This window comes from Carassius gibelio, chromosome B15 (assembly GCF_023724105.1).
Source record: "Carassius gibelio isolate Cgi1373 ecotype wild population from Czech Republic chromosome B15, carGib1.2-hapl.c, whole genome shotgun sequence".
NCBI classification, from domain to species: Eukaryota; Metazoa; Chordata; class Actinopteri; order Cypriniformes; family Cyprinidae; genus Carassius; species Carassius gibelio.
The window spans coordinates 19484045-19504606 of record NC_068410.1 but is presented as its reverse complement, the minus strand read 5'-3'; the positions used below and the strand labels follow the sequence as shown (position 1 = coordinate 19504606).

The 20562-nt window shown below is 42.8% G+C and overlaps 1 protein-coding gene across 5 annotated transcripts in view; it reads right to left on the bottom strand.

The window, feature by feature from the left end:
- LOC127972804 (cell adhesion molecule 2-like) overlaps positions 1–16000 on the bottom strand; it is a 216970-nt gene extending 200970 nt beyond the window's left edge. For all 5 annotated transcript variants that reach the window (XM_052576595.1, XM_052576599.1, XM_052576598.1 and 2 more), the window contains exon 1: positions 15679–16000. In XM_052576595.1, coding sequence (XP_052432555.1) covers positions 15679–15739 — 61 coding nt within the window. In that variant the 5' untranslated portion in view covers positions 15740–16000. The remainder of the gene's footprint in view (positions 1–15678) is intronic.
- Positions 16001–20562: the final 4562 nt, after the last annotated feature.

Below are 20562 nucleotides of genomic sequence, written 5' to 3'. Positions count from 1 at the left end.
CTTTCAATTTGAGTTGCTGTTATCTCCATCTGCCACCATTATGTTGCCTCACCGGCATCATTGAGATGTAGTGCCACACGCTCTTGATTACTCTCATCGTGTAGCTTTCCTTTGATTGCTGTTTTGACTAAATAGATACTATCTCTTTATAGTCTCTCACTACAAGTATTTGAAACGACTCTCTAAGTGAGTGACAGACGGGATCTTTTAACTATCATTCCGAGGTTGACTGTCTGAAAACTGAATGTTGCAATGTTACTCACAGAAAGAAAGTTTATTTTATTTTATTTAAAAAAAAAATTGTGTGGTTAAATGATTAGGCTGCAATAAGGGTGCTCACTCTGTATTTGTAGCTAATTACATGCCGTAGACTCAAGCTCTAATCATACAAATGCAAATCTAAACCAGAGTAAATGAAAACATTTCACAACTAATATGTAAAACCTACAGAAATTTAACAGGAAAATAGTCAACAAAAAAATGTTGTTTCCGATTAGTGTGGTTTTTGTGCCGTGTGTGGTAAAAACATAAAATAAAATAAATTGTGAAAACCTCTTTATAAAAATAATAAAAGAAGAGGCCAACGAGCTAGAAATGCAGAAGGAAAAAATCAAATAGATATGTTAAGTATAAAATAGCAGTGATTAAGTAAAAGTACAGGTACTGATGCAATTAGATTACTTAAGTATAAATAGGCCTATTTCCTTATTCCATATTTTGAATATTATTTCATATTATTTCAGTTGAAGTTTTAATGTTATGTGTTTTGTCATTTCTATTGTAATTATATTTTATTTATAAAAATATTTCCAATCAGAATTATATATATACATATATATATATATATAATGGAGTAAAATTTAACCTATTTTGTTTATAATGTACTCATATATACATTCTCCCAAACTGAAAATATATTTTTAAACATATTATGTACTTAAGTAAAGTAAATACAATCATGTGGACATATTCAACACTACTCTTGCTGTTTAATTTGACTGAGAAGGTTTTTTTTATATATATTGTCACGAGACAAAGAAGCACACGACGAGCGAGTGAGTGAAAAATATCCCCGAAGGGTGGATTTTATTGAGAGTGCCAGGGAGGAAGTGTCGAAAGTGCGGGTCTTCGTGTCCGGGTCCTTGTATCCCTCTTGTGCGCGTGCCTGTGCTGTGCCGGTGTCACCGTGGTTCGACGGGGCTGCGGCTTAAGGGCTGCTTTCTGCGGGGAAAAGAACAAAGAGTCACTTCCTGGCATGGAGACGTTCCTCCCCTTCTTCCTCCTCTGCCGCATCTTTATAGCCCGCTTGATGAGCCGCAGCTGGGCTTGCTCAGTGGCTGATGAGCGGGGACAGGTGCGGCGTGTCGGTTGCCAGGGCGACGCTGATGAGGACTCGGGACACTTGTCACACTCCCCCCCCCTAAGCGTCGTCCTGTGTCTGCGGGAAAATGGGGAGAGAGGGTAGGGGTGGGGAGTGGAGCCTGACAGACCTGCGAAAGCTGCCCACATCCTGGAAAGGCCGTCGGCGTTGGCGTTGAACGTCCCCGCCCGATGTTGTATGGTGAAGTGGAAGTCCTGGAGCGCTAGGAACCACCGGGTCACCCTGGCATTTGTGTCCTTAGCCCGTGCCATCCACTGTAATGGGGCGTGATCCGTGAGGAGGGTGAACCGGCGGCCGAGGAGGTAATACCGCAGCTCCAGGACTGCCCACTTGATGGCCAACGCCTCCTTCTCGACGGCCGCGTACCGCGTCTCAGCGGGGGACAGCTTCCGGCTGATGTAGATCACCGGGTGTTCCTCACCGTCGTGGACCTGGGAGAGGACGGCTCCCAACCCGGTGTCTGATGCGTCCGTCTGCAGCAGGAAGGGGCAGCTGAAGTCGGGGGCGTGCAGGATTGGTTCGGAGGTGAGGGCCATCTTCACCTGCTGGAACGCCTTCTCCGCCTCCGGGCTCCAGGGAATCTTCTCGGGCTGCCCCTTCCTGGTCAGGTCTGTCAGGGGAGATGCTAAGGAGGAGAAGTTAGGTATGAAACACCGGTAATATCCCGCCAGCCCCAAAAAGGCTCGTACCTGGGTTTTCGTTGAGGGCTTCGGTGCGGACAGGATGGCCTCCACTTTCTTCTCCTGCGGCCTAATGAGGCCGCGACCGACCTGGAAACCCAGGTACTTGGCTTCTGACAGCGCTAGGTGACACTTGCGGGGGTTGGCGGTTAGTCCCGCCCGGCGCAGCTCCAACAGCACCCTCCGGAGCCGCTCTAAATGCTCTCCCCAGGTCTCCGAGTGGACTACCACATCGTCCAGATAGGCTGCGGCGTAGGACATATGGGGCCGCAGCAGGATGTCCATCATGCGCTGGAAGGTGGCAGGGGCCCCGTGTAGGCCGAAGGGAAGGACCCGGTATTGCCAGTGGCCACTGGGGGTAGAGAAGGCGGTTTTTGCTTTGGCTTCCTTAGTCAGGGGGACCTGCCAATATCCTTTCGTGAGGTCTAGTGTAGAGATGAACCGGGCCCTTCCCAGGCGGTCGAGCAGCTCATCCACACGGGGCATGGGGTAGCCGTCGAACTCGGAGACCTCATTTAGGCGGCGGAAGTCGTTGCAAAACCGGAGGGTGCCGTCGGGCTTCGGGACCATGACGATGGGGCTTGACCAGGGACTCCGAGATGGTTCGATCACACCTAACCTCAACATCTCCTGCACCTCCTCCTCTATGGCGTGTCGCCGAGCCTCCGGGACTCGATAGGGCCGCTGCCGGACGATGACTCCAGGTGGTGTCCTCACATCGTGCTCGACGACCTTGGTCCTTCCGGGCCGGGGGGAGAACACATCGGAGAACTGACCGACTAGGTGTTGCAGCTCCGCCTTCTGGGCCGCGGAGAGGTGTGGATTGACATCTACAACCACGGGAGTAGAGGCGGTGAGGGCCGCAAGTTGGGGTCCGGTCCCCACCCAGCGTTTCAAGAGGTTGACGTGGTATAATTGTTCGGGTCGACGCCGTCCAGGTTGTCTGACCCTGTAGGTGACGGGCCCTACTCTCTCCAGTACCGTGTACGGGCCTTGCCATCTTGCCAGGAATTTACAGGCTGAGGTGGGGACCAGGACCATTACGTGGTCTCCTGGCTGGAACTCCCGTGGTTGGGCGGCCCGATCGAAGTGGCGCTGCTGGGCTTGCTGGGCCTTGGTCAGGTGCTCCCGGACTAGTGGCATGACCCTGTCGACTCGCTCCCGCATCTGGCGGACGTGTTCAACCGTCGTCCTGAGGTTGACTGGTTGTTGCTCCCAGGCCTCTTTAGCCACGTCGAGAAGCCCTCGGGGTTGGCGGCCAAACAGAAGCTCGAACGGGGTGAAGCCCGTGGATGCCTGGGGGACCTCCCGGATGCCGAAGAGGACGTAAGGTATCAGCTGGTCCCAGTCTCGTCGGTCCTCGGCCGCCACCCGTCGCAACATCTGCTTCAAGGTTTGATTAAACCTCTCGACGAGGCCGTCGGTCTGGGGGTGGTAGACGGACGTCCGGAGTTGTTTCACTTTCATGAGTCGACAGAGGTCAGCCATTAGCCGGGACATGAAGGGCGTCCCTTGGTCGGTCAGTATCTCTGTCGGTATGCCGACCCGGCTACATAGGAGGAAGAGCTCCTGGGCGATGGCCTTTGCGGTGGCTTTGCGGAGAGGGATAGCTTCGGGGTAGCGGGTGGCATAGTCGACGATGACCAGGATGTGTTCATGCCCCCGGGCGGACTTCGGCAGCGGCCCAACGAGATCCATCCCGATGCGCTCGAAGGGCACCTCGATGATGGGTAATGGAATCAGCGGGCTGGGGGGAGGTGTGTGTGGTGAGGTCCTCTGGCAGATCGGGCAGGCTTGGCAGAACCGTTTCACATCGGCGTCCAGGCCCGGCCAATGGAAACGGTCCCGGATCCGCTGGATGGTGTTCTGGGCCCCAAGATGACCCGCCATCGGGTGAGCGTGTGCCAGTTCCATCACCGTTCCTATCTTGCTGCGGGGCACTACGAGCAGAAGCTTCTCCTCCCCCCTCCGCTGGGCGGCACAATAGAGCAGGCCATTCCGGATGACGAAGTGAGGGATGGGATGAGGTGCTGGTTGGAGATCCTCTCCTTCCGCAACCCTCACTTGAGACCAGCAGTTCTTCAGGCGATCATCCTCGTGCTGCTCCTTCGCGAAAGCCCCACCTCCTGCCACCTGCTGAAACACATCAAAATATAGGTCAGAATTTTGGGAGGGGGGCTCACCTTCTCGAGGGCTGTCCGATGTCAGCAGCACGGGATGTCGAGGAGGTCCCTTTGCTGGCCTCCGGCGTCGGCGGTTCCCGGTCGAGCTGGCAGGCTGTGCGGCTGCGGCGAGCAGACGGTCGAACCCCGGCCAATCTCTCCCGAGGAGGACGGGGACGGGCAGGTCCTTCACGATCCCTACTTCCAATGACCAGGTTCCCGGGGCAGCGGTTATGGCGACTCGCCGAGTGGGGACCCGTCTGGTATCGCCGTGGACGCACGTGATGGCCATCCGGGCCTTGGCTCCTGACCGTGGAGGGAGGACGGTGGGCCGCATCAATGTAATGGAGCTCCCGGAATCCAGCAGCGCCGAGAACGGGCGGCCATTGACGGCGACTTCGGCCCGGGTCGCCCCAGCTGGGGGGTCGTGAACGGCACAGCCTGCCAGCCAAGCGCGTCCTGGGGAGCGTGGTGGTTCCGTTGGCATGGGCTCGTCCTGGGGACCGGGAACCGCTGGCCTGCTCATGTGCCGCGAGGTGCCCTCCGGCGTGCGTCGCTCCTGGACCACCCTTCGGGGAAAAGGCGGCGCTCGCTCCCCAGCCTCCCGGTGGTAGGCGGCATCCGCCAGCTCAATGGCCTCGATCACTTCATCCACACTGGAGGGGTTCCGCATGCCTACCGCCTGGCGGATGGATCGGGGCAAGGCGCGAAGAAGGCGGTCGACGGCCACGCGCTCCGCCACCTGGTGCGCGCTGGGATCCCCGGCCAACAGCCAATGATGCGCCAACCTGGTGAGTTCCGCTGCCTGTGCGCGAGCGGGCAATCGGGGTCGATATTCCCAATCGTGGAACTGTTGGGCCGCACATATCGGGGACAGACCCACGCGGCCGAGGAGTTCTTTCTTTAATTCATCATATGAAGCCCTTCGGTTGGGAGTCAAAGAATAATAGGCCCGCTGTGCTTCCCCCGTCAGGAGCGGGGCGAGGAGATGTGCCCATTCATCCATGGGCCAGACTTCGCGCACGGCTGTGGCCTCAAACATCTGCAGGTACAGCTCGACGTCATCACTCGCCGTCATCCGGGGCACGAGCTGCGCGGCTTGGACGCGGGGATCAGGCAGCGGAGCGCGCTGGGCGGTGGTAGTGCGAAGCGCGGCGAGCTCCCGTTCAGTTTCCCCTTGCCGCGCGGCCATGTGTTCAACAATTTGTTGCTGGCGGATGCTCACCTCGGTGAGGTGTTTGAGCAGTTCTTCCATCACGGGGGAGGAGCTGCCGCCTGCACACAAAAAAAAGAAAAGAAAAAAAAACACAACGGTGAACGGGGGAAAAAACTCACAATTTTGGTGATCGCTGTCGGTGCTTCTTTCAATTTGCTGCTCGCATTCTCCACCAAATTGTCACGAGACAAAGAAGCACACGACGAGCGAGTGAGTGAAAAATATCCCCGAAGGGTGGATTTTATTGAGAGTGCCAGGGAGGAAGTGTCGAAAGTGCGGGTCTTCGTGTCCGGGTCCTTGTATCCCTCTTGTGCGCGTGCCTGTGCTGTGCCGGTGTCACCGTGGTTCGACGGGGCTGCGGCTTAAGGGCTGCTTTCTGCGGGGAAAAGAACAAAGAGTCACTTCCTGGCATGGAGACGTTCCTCCCCTTCTTCCTCCTCTGCCGCATCTTTATAGCCCGCTTGATGAGCCGCAGCTGGGCTTGCTCAGTGGCTGATGAGCGGGGACAGGTGCGGCGTGTCGGTTGCCAGGGCGACGCTGATGAGGACTCGGGACACTTGTCACAATATATATATATATTACTTTATTATAATTCCACAATTTCAGTTATACAAAATAGCAAAATAATAATTAAATGTTAAACTTCATATAAAGTATTTGTCCTAAACCTGCCAAATGTATCTACAACAGAGAAAGGAAGTTCAATCATTTTGACCAAAACTATGTTTTTCCTTTTTTTCTTTTTAAGGTTTTACATTCATGATACTTTACTGAAGCCCCAAAATGCCAACAACAGTGCTCAATACAAAGAGCATCTGCATTATAATTAATGAAACACTCGTATATCTCACTGCATTTCTTCATTACAGGAAAAAGTAATCAAATAGTTTGTTGCAGGCCTATTTCATATTATTAGTTTCACTTTGCTGCACAATAATAAGTGAACTGCTGATATATATAGCTGGTCAGATGGGTAAAAACAGCTCAGATGGCTATTTCTTTACTTCATGGCGAGGCCACAGAAAGAAAAAGCAGAGCAGCTCGGTGTAGCAGAGTAAATGAGATTCATTGTGTGGTTCTCATCCGCAGGCAGTGTGAGGACATTCTTCTAAGAGTAGAGAAGGTGAGAGACTCTGTTTAAAGGTCAGACAGCAGATGAGATGAAGACTCGGCTTCATTCTCAGCCAAATATTAGATTCAACAGAAGAGCCGAAAGATCCCAAAACAACCCAAAAGTACGAGTGCTTGAGTACAGCAGTGTTACTGATGCAGCACATACTCTATCTATCCATCTATCTATCTATCTAAAATGTATGTAAAAGTAATCTAAAAGTAGTCAGAACACATTACCTAAAGGCAAGGCCAGTTTATTTATATAGCACATTTCATACAAAATGGTAATTCAAAGTGCTTTACATAAAAGAAAGTAAAATAATCATTAAAAACCTTTAATTTGATAGATTACATTACTAACCAAAATTTTTGTCATGTAATTTGTAATTAGTTACAGATTACTGTACAATTCGTAAGCAATCTACCCAGCAGTATTTCAGCGTGACTAAATAGGCACTGAATTTGATGCATAATGAAGAAGTTGACCTGGGGTGTGTTTACTGATGTAACTCGCTCATAACCACCATATTTTTGCATTTTTGTTGAAACAAACTGGCAAGTCACGACTGTTTCTCAAACACAGTCGCATCTCTGTTATTTGAACCACATTAGTTCAACAGTATATGGCCATTGTTAATGGCGTCACATGCATGATATGGATTAATAAATTCTGCCATTTAACTGCTTAGAGATCTCTGAGATGCTGCTATACTGAACATGGCACCTGATGGATAATTGACTATTTTTCATTCCCTGGCATTTTGCTTTATTTGATGTTTGATTCGTCACGGGTTCCCTCATACAGTATGCCATGGCTTACCTCGGCGCTCATTTATTCACATGTGCACTCTTCAAAAATGGCGCTTGTTGAGGACGTCCAAAGATACATATATTAACATGCGCTTATATTTAGATAGAATGGAAGATATAAATTGCACTGAATGTTAGCTTTCTTATTTTCCCAAGAGCATAATTTATTCAAACCCATATTACCTACTGACAAGAAACTACAGGTTGGGAGCTTTAGTTCCAACTACGTAAGTTTGCAACGCTCAATGCTCATTAAGAATATTAGCTTGAGCAATCGTTGAACTATGTTTGTAATGCCGAAACTTGTGATTATAGTTGGTTAAAACTACTTTTGGGAAACGCACCCCTGTTTGCGATTGTTCATTTGAACTATGGTTTTGGTGGAAAACCAGTTCATTGAACTATGTTGGTAATGACAAAACTTGCGACTATAGTTGGTTAAAAATGCTTTTGGGAAACGCACCCCTGATTGCAATTGTTCATCTGAACTATGGTTTTGGGGGAAAACCAATTCATTGAACTATGTTGGTAACGACAAAACTTGCGACTATAGTTGGTTAAAAATGCTTTTAGGAAATGCACCACTTGCGACTGTTCATTTGAACTGTGGTTTCAGGTAACACTGATTCGTTGAACTATGTTGGTAACGACAGAATTGGCTTTTGGGAAATGCACCCCTGATAAGACTCCACTTGAGATATAGACTTTCAACCAAACGTTTTATTTTTTTTAGAGTTGTCTCATTACCACTGTTTTTAAGTGCTAAAGGCAGAAAAGAAACAGGTAACTTGTCGGTATATAGTTTTAAGAGCTGGGATATGTTCAGAAAAGAATTAATTAACCGATCCAAAGTGTCTTCCAAATATAACAAAAGGAAATGGCAATGTCAGTGAGAGTTTGCCGATAATTATTCTGTAGTACTAACAGAAATGCAAAGGTGAAAATCAGGTAATTTTAGCATGTGAAGCTTTCGGTAAACAACCAATTAAGTCCTCTGCATTTTGTGCACATCCCGTATTCATGCTGTGATTCTTTTAACGGCAGCCGCTTTTATGTTACTTCTCTTTTAAGAGACCTCTCCTATTAGTTAACCAGTTGATACATACAGTATGAGATGGTACTTAATAAATCAAATAGTCGAGTAAATAAAAGCAGTCGGAAAAGACACATTTATAGTGTGCGGAGGAGTTTGTATGCTGTGCCTCTTTCAGAACCTTCCCCTTTATCTCCACTTAGAGATAAAGTATAGAGAATGGAAGTGATATTAAACGTCCAAACTTCAAATATAATCTTTATCTCAGCTTCTGTCTGTTCTGTGGCCAACGGGTCGCCAACAGAAGCTAATTGCCTTGTCTGTTTGCCTAAAGGTAGGTGATCTTATTAATTGTACATGTCACAGCACCATTTATCAGTAGAGTTATTATGGTCTTCTCAAGCGAGGAATATCGGTCCTTTCATTACGGAAGTCGTTCATAGGCATGCTACTTTAATTGCACTTACATCTGAATCTGTTCAGAGCAACCTCATTACAGCCTACAGGAACAAACATGTCATTACGACAGCTGTCGTGTCGAGCTATAATGGTCACAGTTAGGACTAGACAAACCAAATTACTCCACAATCTAGATTAATCAGCAGTATTGAGCCAATAAGCATGAACCCGCACAGAATCTACATCCGACACATCTGTAGCCGAACATGGGCAATTACATAAACGTAATGAAGTTATTCACCTGCACTGGAGGCTTTACAATGGGCCTACGAGACGCTGCTCTGGGCAACAGCCAATGTCACTTTAATCATTTGACTAAAAACAGCGTTTCTTTCTGGCAGGGAGTTCAACCCACAGTTAATCGAAGCGACCTAATATTCAGGTCTGAGGCTAAAAGAAATGCTTTGTGCACAAAATGCAATAAGAATGTCATACTTGAATCATGTGCAACAAAAATACAAAACAAAAATTATATATAAGTATTCAAATATTAGAATACAAGTAATCTACGTCTGATGCATTACATTCTAAGTTTTCTGAAGTCAAAAAACATTATTATTTGAGTGACTGACACAACTTACACTGAAACATCTGGTTATTGACATAAAACTTAATATTAGCTGAAAAGTCTTAAGGTAAAGAAAAAAAATACAAATGTTGAAATAAATTACTATTATTAAATTAATTGGTTGACTCTTAACTTCTATAAAGAATATCTTTTTGGATTTGAGTCTTTGCATCTTTACAGATCTTCTTTATGCACCGAGAGCTTGTAACACTCCAAAGAGAAAGGAAAAATTTAAATCACATCATTTGACCCCTTTAAATCTATTGTATACATAAATATAGAGAAAATAATTAAATGTTAACTATTAAAAATTGGTATTGAAATAAAGCTAAAACAAAATATAAAAATAGATGAAAAACTCAAATAAAAAAAGAATAAATAAATAAATATGACTTGTACTAAAATTAATAAAACAAAACCTGACATAAAAATGTATTTGCACTATATAGAAATCGAACATGTAATCTTGTGAAAAGTAAATAGTAGACAAATAAAATATCAGATTAAAAAAACAACTTTTAATTAATATATCCGAAATAATAAATTAATAAAATGATCCAAATAAAGATCAATAAAATTATAAAAAGAGTAAAAAATGCAAAAACGCAATAAAATTACTAAACCTTAAAAAAGTAAACTTAAAATTAAGCTAAAAACATAAACTAATTTAAAATATTGATAAAACTATAATAGCAAACAACATTAATGCTGAATATAGAACAATTACCCCACAACTACCATTTTTTGTGAAAATGCCTAATTTAGTCATTCATGTTTTTTAGGCAAAAAAAAAAAACATCATAATGTGACGATTCAATAATACAGTCTATGTGTTTTAGTCTAAGGTAGCACATCTTACCCCACTTGCCCCTACAGATGTCATTATGAAACCTCATTAGCAAGAGTATTGATTATTTTATTTTTGTACAAAAATACCCCCTTTTTGTTTAAGACCACAAAAAACTGGCTGTCATCTGGTCCTCTTCTCAGCTGTTTTTCAATGTCTCTTTCATATCATACATTAAATATATATATAATATATAATGTGTTTTTTTTTTTGTTTTTTTTTCTCACAGCATGTCTGTGACTCATCTGTACAGATGTAGATCTGTCATCCAGCACAATGCAGAGAAGCTTGGCTTCTCTCTTCACACAGCCTGCTTTCCTTTACTGGATTATTGATACGCGGCGGTACACAGCGTAGCTCCATGGCCGGCACTCAGCAGCTTAGAGCCCATTCTGCTAGGATAAGCTAACCCTCCGTGGTGAGAAGAGAGCATCTTTAAGAGAGAGCATAAAGCATTCTCCCCGTCACACCTCCCGTCAAAACGCTGTGATGCGCTAATGCTGCACTTCAGCTGCCGACACACTACCTTAAACACTCAGCTGACACAGGATCTATCCGCACGTTTAGCTGGGCCCTCGGGCGACTGAGACGCGAGATGTTACCGGGGCTTTTTGGTCCCTCAGGCCCAATTTGTACGGCACATTCACAGAAAGCCAGCTACAAATGTCTTTTTTTGTGAATTGTTAACTAAGGTGGGAAAGAAGCCACTCTAATGGGAATCTGACTGTAGAGGTGCTGTGAAGCTCTGACCTAAATGTCTGGTCACAGATGTAATTGGAGACCTTGAGTTTTATATAGCTATTAAGACACCATGCAGCAGTGTTTTGAACTGTGATGAGCGAGATTCTTGTGGACGTGTAGGGGACTACAAATATCAAGTGCACTTTAATGCTCTGGGTGAAATGTAGGAGACGCAAGATGAGGTTTAAAGAAAGTGCTGACCCCTCAGACCTGTGGTGTGGTAGTGCATGTGGGTTTTGGTGCTCATGTGGGAGATGTAGGATTGATTTTAACCCCTAAGTCTATTCCATAGGTCCCGTCTATCGAGCCTGTCCTCCAACAAAAAACAATCATATAGGTCGTTTGTGGAAGCATTCATTACGACCTATATTTACATTTTAAAGGTAAGCGCCCACTAGCTGTCGTAAAAAATAATGACAGTATTGCGTTGCGTCTGTCGTCATGAAATGACGTATAACATCATTACCAATCAAAACGCACGTTTATTTAAATGCAATGTGTGGGCGTTTTACACCGATCTCACAGTATTTCCTACATATTTTAATAGGTGGCTTATTCGTTCGAATGACCACACTTAACCCCACCTCTAAACCTAACCCTCACAGAAATCATGCTAAATTATGATTTATTGAGCATATACATTTTCGTGCACATCCGTTCCCTGGGATCGAACCCATGATAGCATGATTACATATCAAGGTATAATGCAATCTACCAACTGAGCTACACGAAACGCAAACCAGAGTGCAAATAAAAGAGTACAACACATTAATATGAAAATTACCTTTTGCCGATAGGGCCGCAATTGTAGTATACGCTCTGATGGGTCGTATTTCAGGGATTTGGACAAACGACCTATACAAGCGTATTGGTTGGAGGACAGGTTGCATCTATCAATAAAAATTGAATTAAATTTCTTATGTGGCTGGATATTTTTTATTCTTTTGACATTCCAAGCTATTTGTTAATACAACAGTTTGTAAGCAGCTTTATTATTATTACAGCTAACGTACCAGAAGACATGAGTTTGATGTTTTATTAACAAAGTTCGGGAGGAGCCCGTTGAGATAATCAACCAATTCAGCACAGGAATCTAAAATTCAGTCTTCCATGAATTTCCATTTGGAGTTCAACACAATGCATTTCTAGGATACATTGTTTGAGAATCAGCAGTAGTTTAATGAGATGATTTCTCTTTCTAACCCCTGCTGATGCTCTTGATTTCCTTGTTTTATAGCAAGTGAGCAAACACACACAAAAAAAAATCATCAGAGAACAATGATTCAGTCTTGAAGCATCCCTGCATGAATGTGACCCTTCAGCCACAGATTAGCTATCACTTCTTATCAAGACTTATAAGGAAATCTTTCCATCAAATTGATAAATCAGCTGAGTGTGTAACTCCATTCAAAAATATTAATCTGAGCACTGTCTTTTCTTCACTGAAGGCCCTCAGACTGTGAGCCTAAGCTACAGCACAGTCATCGGTTCACATTTTAAGAAGGGATAAGAATCAAGCTGCTGAAAAAGAATAACTGAAGCTTATGGCAGGGATCCTTGGGATATAAATTATTAAAATACTTTTCAGAGTCACCATTTTGAATGTGATGCATATTAAACCGGAAAGGTTCTGGTATAGTATTTAACTTCACAAGTCAAGCAAGCAGCAAGTTGACTGTATATAACCAACAGAAGAAAGAAACAGCGACTTCACTGTCTTACATGAATCCAAGACACTAAGAAATAAAACCAACCATTCTCTCTCTCTCTCTCTCTCTCTCTCTCTCCCTCTATATATATATATATTCTTGATTGCTTGAAATGCACCATTTTTTATCACTAAAGCATATATATGTGTCCACATTAAAACTCGGAAAAAAACGGTAACATTTTAAGTAACTTGTATATTTTTTTAAATATTATTTTGTATCGCTGAATCAACCTAGATATATTAATTTATACACCATAATTAGCTTTTATGTTTTAAAGCAGGTATAAATGGCTCTTTAAGGCATACTTTAGGCATTTACTGCAGTCACTTGCACCTTTAGTCAGTATGTTATAATCTTGTCCTTGTGTATGGTGTGAACTATGCAATATTACACAAAATAAATCACAGACCTGAAACATCAGAAATCAGCAGCTTTAATACACGTTTTTCATCTACAAGAACTACACACACACACACACACACACACACACACATATCACGTGACCTTTTCCTTACAGCCACATATTTATGACCATCGGCGAGTGAACGCAACCGCAGAGAATTAAAATACACCTGAGAACCTATATCAAGAAAAAAATCGATCATTGGTTTTGATCTACACCAAGTTCCAGGAATAATTATAGAGATCTGTAGTCAGCACAGACAGTGCCAAACCTAACATATGCTGACATCTACATACCCACAGTCCATCTTCGGGAATGTGGGGGCTTTGAAGAGTATAGAATCATACTGCTAAATCTCTCTTTCAAAAGTTACTTGTATAACACTACAGGACATTTGACAATGTCCTTACAGTGCACTTACTAGAGTAATAACAGTAAATTATGCATAATTGCATGCATCAAACCCTTAACCGAACCCTAATCCTTAACCTATAGTAATTACATATTGTTACTTAATATTACTTAGTATTTAAATTTATAATTAACAAGGGCACCTCTAAATAAAGTGTAAGCGTAAATAATTTTGTCTGATTTAGTAATAATGTTACAAAAGATCTACAGGGTTCATGTCTAAATGTAACTGCAGCAGAAATGGGTTTACATCAAGAAAGAAAGAAAGAAAGAAAGAAAGAAAGAAAGAAAGAAAGAATCGCATCCATTTAAATATATAATTTCATATCACGTTTTTTTTCGGTTCTTATTTTTTTTTTTTTTGCTCACTGCATGTTTATTTATAGACAGGTGTCATGAATAAAGCTTGTGCAAAAAAAACATATGTATGGTTATTTTTTCAATGTTGTCTTCAATACGTTGTATCTGTTTGATTTGCTGTTTTGAATTGAGCTGTTAAAACTGTGTTTTTATATATCAGCATATGTGATTACCACAGTAAATTAATAATAAAAATGTGTGACGTTCATGTTTTCAAATCATGTTTTCCAATCTCACCCCACCTGCTGTTACAACTCACAATCACCAAAGGTAGTGGAGTAGTTTGTAACATCAACACTTTATATTATGTCATTGTTAAAAAATATATGCAGTACATTACAAAAAAAAGAAAAGAAAAAAAAGTAGACAAATATGAAAATGATATATCAATTTTGTTGACATTTATTGCAAAACAGCAACTACAACAAAGTAATATGTGTTCCAACACTCCCTCGGTCTCATCTAAATGGTGTTGTTACACAAAATATATACTGTAGCCTATCTACTTAGACATATACCGCATCAATAATCAGTATTGATATTGTAACATAATATTGAGTCTTTATGCAGCAACCAGCTGTAGCTCTCTAGGCAGACCTACTACATATGAACTGCGAGTCAATAAAAGTCCAGCAGCAGTGAGTCATGTTTTTGCAGTTGCAGTAGGCTATAGTACATCGTGAATGGTTATTATTTTTATTATTATTATTATTATTTTTAATGCGCACATCCTTTTGCAACTCGAGCGGGAAAAAAAGACAAAGGTGTGTAAGTGTTGACAGACTACTGTGAGATCCGTGACCCGTGGGGCGCGGCGGCGCGCGATCCGCTAGCGGAATTCGGTGAGAGTCAAAGTGGGACAGTAGTGCGCACCGACTCGCTGTAGTCTGACCGCCTGAGCTCCATGCACATCTGTCCGTCCTGAGACATCCCTGCTATCTGTAGCCTACACTACACGGTTTAACACAATCTGTTATCGCTACTGTAGATTAATGCACACGCTGTATCTCTAGCCTTTTCTTGCACACTGCGTGTCTCGAAAAGAAAATCTTATGCTACGACGACCCCAAGATGTAGAATCTTGCAAATACCCGAGCGCGATGCGCTTGGAACGTGCGTACGTCCGACTTAAACCAGTGCTGGCCGTCTAATATTCAAAAAAGAGCATGCATTAATCATCCATCACCCGTGACGAGTCAACTTCAACTTGTTTTGCGCGTCAAATCACATCCTGAACATTGAACAAACCTGCGCGCAACTGCGCTTACATCGCAGATAGCAGAACCATATGAATCAGTTCGGAATAAGAGGGTGGTTTCTGACTCCAAAGTTGGTTATTTAATAAACACAAATCATAAGACGCGTAAAATGATTGAGAAAAAACTGCGCGTAATTGAATTGTTGTGCTTCCTGCGCGAACCCTACGAATCAATTTGGAACGAGCACATGCTCACTAAATCGTTCTGCGTCTGAAGTTGCTGATCTGATAGATGATGGGTCGCAGACATCACTGAAATGAACTACAAACAACTTCCCACGCGCGTGTAAAAGAATGTGCGCTGAACTCAAATCTGCACTGTCATCATCATGCCACCAAACACACGTACTGTATATGACCTGTCCAAACGCGCGAGCTACTTATGAGATATTATCCCTGATATAATTGAGCACCGGGCTTCTGATAATGTGTGCTGAAATCACACTGGCATTTCCGTTCACCCTGCCAACTCCCACCACACCCAGAGGGCATCACACTGTGGCCACACATCACAGGGTCCTTACCTTTAATGGCAATCCCACAGAAGCTGTAGAGCACAAAAAGCAAGTGCTGTTGGAGCATCATATTCTCGTGGAGATGCTTGCGTCCGCGTTCTCCCTGCACTGATGCTGATGCTGATGCCGATGCCGCTTATCCAGGTGGATGGTGCGCTCTCAGTCGGGCTCGGATCGCATGGATGGAGCAAACCCGAATCTCCTGTCCCGAACCGGAGGATAGGTCGCCTGTAGCAGTTACTGTAACCGGGCTGGGAGAAGATGCTGCCCGCACTGACAATGCTGAGAAAGTGGCACTTCAGCCCCTGCCTGAGTCTCTGCCTCTCCAAAGCGCCGCAGCAGACGCGGGTCCCGCCCACTCCGGATTGACACATGGAGACGCCTTACCGATATAGAGTACAGACGAGCCTGGATGCGCAGTTGATCACGCTGATTGATAACTTTCAGTCAGTTAGGGTTTTTGGTTACTCTGCGTTGTCTGTCCGGTATGAATTAAGCTTCTATAACATGCAGTTTCTCAGTCTAATTGAAAATGCTGTCCATTTGTGCAGTTTTACTTTCTCAAAAAAAAAAAAAAAAAAAAAAAAAAACTCATTCTGTATGGTTTATAAGCGTTTTGAAAAATGGGGACATGGGTTATGTCCTCATAAGTCACCCTCTCCTTGTAATACCTGTGTCATATCCATGTCATTATACAGAGTTGTGTCCTGATATGTCACAAAAACACCCCCCCCCCCCCCCCCCCCACACACACATATATATAAAGTAAAATATTTGTAACACTTCTGTTGGGACAGTGTATAGACCTAGATTTGTCATATTTATTAATGCACACAAACTGGATTATAATAGGAAGCTCTCACAAACTCACAATAAATTTAAATGAATATGTAATATACTGGCGGCTAGAAGTTAAGAATAGTTAAGACTTTGGATGTAATTGAAAGAAGTTTCCTAGCACATCAAGGCTTATTTATTAACGTATTATCCCAGGGAACACTTGTTTGGAGAAAATTGTTAGCTTGAATGCAATGAATTCGCTTTGGATGAAAGTGTCTGCTAAATGCATAAATTTAATTTTATTTAATTTAATTTGATCAAACACTGTAATATGATTACAAATGAAACAACTATATTATAAACTATATTATAAATGTAACTTATTCCTGTGATGCAAAGCTGAATTTTCAGCATTACTACTCAAGTGTTAATAATCCTTCAGAAATCATTCTAATATTCTGATTTGATGCTCTAAATATTTTTTGTTATCATTGTTGAAAACAGGTGTGCTGCTTAATATTTTTTTGTGAAAACCATGATACATTGGCATTCAAAAGTTTGAGGTAAGAATAATAAGAGAGGGAAAGAGACAGAGATAAATTAATTATTTTATATTTAGCAAGGACACCTTAAACTGATGTTACAAAAAAAAATAATTCAAAGTAAATACTGTTAGTTTGAACCTTCTATTCATCGAAGAACCCTGACAAATTGTATCATAGTTTACAAATAATAATAATAATAATAATAATATTAATAATAATAAATAAGTGCTTTCAAATGATTTCAACATTGATGATAAGAAGAACCATTAATAATAATTATATATTATATTATATTATATTATATTATATTATATTATATTATATTATATTATATTATATTATATTATATTATATTATATTACACAAATTATTTATGTAAGGGTGTGGGAGTGCTAAAACTAATGGTTATAATAAATCATTAGCATAAATTGCAATCTTATTAAAAATACAAATCATAAAAGAATCATATCACACAAACATGTGTTGAATGATGTTAGTCTGTTTGAATAAACAGTTTTTGTTTGTTGCTTTCTTTTTTTTTAAATTGTAGCAATTTACTAATTTGGAAAACAACCCCATGTGTACAACATACAGTACCTTTAGTCATCTATGAACAACTGAGGTTCCCTATCGATACTTCACTCATACTGTGTCTGATTAAGATGCTTTGGGAAAACTCCTTTTGCTCAGATGACTGAAGCCTTTCAATAATTTAGTGTAAATGCACGGCCATTGGTTCGTGCAGTGAATGAAAAACAAACCAATGACTCAACAGTGGAGCTGCATGAGCCTATGGTGGCAAAGCCCGCCAAAGCCCGCCAAAGCCTGCCAGAATGGGCAGGGTCATCTGGCTATAGTGGCACATCGCCATAGGATCTTCAGATTATTCTCCTTCAGCGACGACTACTAGATCTTCACTCTACAACACTATAAAGCCTTCGTCTTGATTAAGCCTCGCAGTTAATCAAGAGAACCCTTCCTGCTCGGCCATCCTCGCTGCTTCACGCCACCCTTGCGCCTGCAGCAGCAACGGTCCCTGTCACCATCCGGCCATATAAAAGGGCAAATTTAAGAGCAAATTTTCGCAGTTGGTTCAAGTGCTGTGCCATTACTATTGCTCATGCAGTTCTCCCCTGCATGCCGCTGATGGTCACGGTGAGTGTGTTTCATGTTTGCGTGTCGCCCACGCTGAAGCAGCACTCATTGAGAGGGAATGTCCTCATTGCAAGGATATGAGATATGAGCATCTCTGCACTTGCGAAAAGCTTTCTTTTCAGAGAGCAACTCCGCCACTCGCAGCCCCCCCGCTTTGGGGGCAAGGCATCCAAACCATCACAAACTACAGGCCAACACAACCTGTCTGTAACAGTGATGCCTCACTCTCAGATGAACTGAATGACTTCTACGCACGTTTCAAGGAACAGAATGACATCATTGAGAGGAAGTTCACCCCCCCTCTTCCTGACAATCAGATACTGTGTTTCTCCACAGATGATGTGAGGAAGACTCTGAGCAGAGTTAAGCCACGAAAAAAGCTGTGGGACCAGACAACATTCCGGGCAAAGTGCTCAGAGGATGTGCAGACCAGCTGGCTGATGTCTTCACTGACATCTTTAACACATCCATGCACAGCACCATCGTCCTGGTGTGTCTCAAGGCTACCACCACCGTCCCTATGCCAAAGAAGTCCACAGTGTTTAGCTTCAATGACTACCGACCCGTTGCACTCATACCCATCATCATGAAGTGCTTTGAGAGGCTTGACATGAATGCGATGCACCACTTTCCCTGCTGAGACCGACAGGAATCTGCATTCTGCCTTATCTCGATGATATACTATCTGACAGATCCCTCCTCAAGTCAAGTCAAGTCACCTTTATTTATATAGTGCTTTTGACAATAAAGATTGTGTCAAAGCAGTTTACAGTATTAAATAGGAAAATAGTCTGTCAATAATGCAATGTGACAATAGTAAACACTCAATTTTCAGTTAAAGGCAGTTCAGTTTAAATATTATCTGTGCAATCAAGTCGACGATATCACCGGATATAAAGTGTCCCTAACTAAGCAAGCCAGAGGCAACAGCGGCAAGGAACCAAAACTCCATCGGTGACAGAATGGAGAAAAAACCTTGGGAGAAACCAGGTTTAGTCAGGGGCCAGTTCTCCTCTGGCTAGATAAAACCAGCAGTTCAATTTCTAGGCTGGAAAGTAACATTTTGCAGAAAACTAATCTGGTTCCTGTTCTGGTGAACATCTAGGAGACAAGGTCTTGACTGTGAATCTGTCTCTGGGGCTCATCTGGTTGTTCTAGTCTCCGCTGACATTCAGAGCTGTCGAGGTCATTTTTAGGTGCTGTTCCACCCTCATGTCTGGATACATACTGGATCCGGGTGACTGCAGTATCCATCTAATCTGGATACAGACTGGATCTGGTGGTTATTGGTGACCTTGAAATAAGAAAGAAACATACTAGTATTAGTGTAGATGTCATTCTTCTAACGATGTAGTAAGTACATTGTGTGTTATAAGAAGTGTTCCCAGTTCCGGTTGTCCTAATTAATGCAGCCTAAAAAAACTTTAATGGATTTCATTATTAGAAATGTGTTAGTGTGCTATGTGTAAACCAGATAAAAAGATGGGTCTTTAATCTAGATTTAAACTGACAGAATGTGCCTGCCTCTCGAACAATGTTTGGTAGGTTATTCCAGAATTTTGGCGCTAAATAGGAAAAGGACCTGCCGCCCGTAGTTGATTATGAAATTCGAGGTATTATCAAATTGCCAGAGTTTTGAGAATGCAGCAGACGTAGAGGACTATAATGCAACAATAGCTTTTTCAAATACTGAGATGCTAAACCATTCAGGGCTTTATAAGTTATAAGGAAGATTTTAAAATGTTTAATAGGGAGCCAGTGCAGTGTTGACAGAACCGGGCTAATATAGTCACACTTCCTGGTTCTAGTAAGAACTCTAGCTGCTGCATTTTGGACTAGCTGTAGTTTGTTTATTAAGCGTGCAGAACAACTACCCTGTAAAGCATTACAATAATCTAACCTTGAAGTCATGAACGCATTAATTAAAGTTTCTGCATTTAGCATCGAGACCATAGGTTATAATTTAGATAGATTTTCAAGATGGAAAAATGCAGTTTAAAAAATGCTAGAAATGTGGCTTTTAAAGGAAAGATTACCATCAGATAGCACACCTAGGTTCCTAACTGATGACGAAGAAATGACAGAGCAGCCACTGCGTCTTAGACAGTGTTCTAGGTTATTACATGTGGAGGTTTTATGTCTGATAATAAACACTTCTGTTTTTTTTTTCAGAATTTGTTTTTCAAATTCAGTACTGAGCCTTGAGGTACTCCATACTGCACTTGTGATTGATATGCTACATTCACTGCTACGAATTGACGGCAGTCAGATAAGCAAGATTTGAATCATGCTAATTCTTCCACTAATGCCAACAAAGTTTCCTAGTCTATGCACTAGAACGTGGTTAATAGTGTCGAACAAAGTGCTAAGATCCAGTAGCACTAAAAGAGATTAATCAGATCCTGACTGGAAA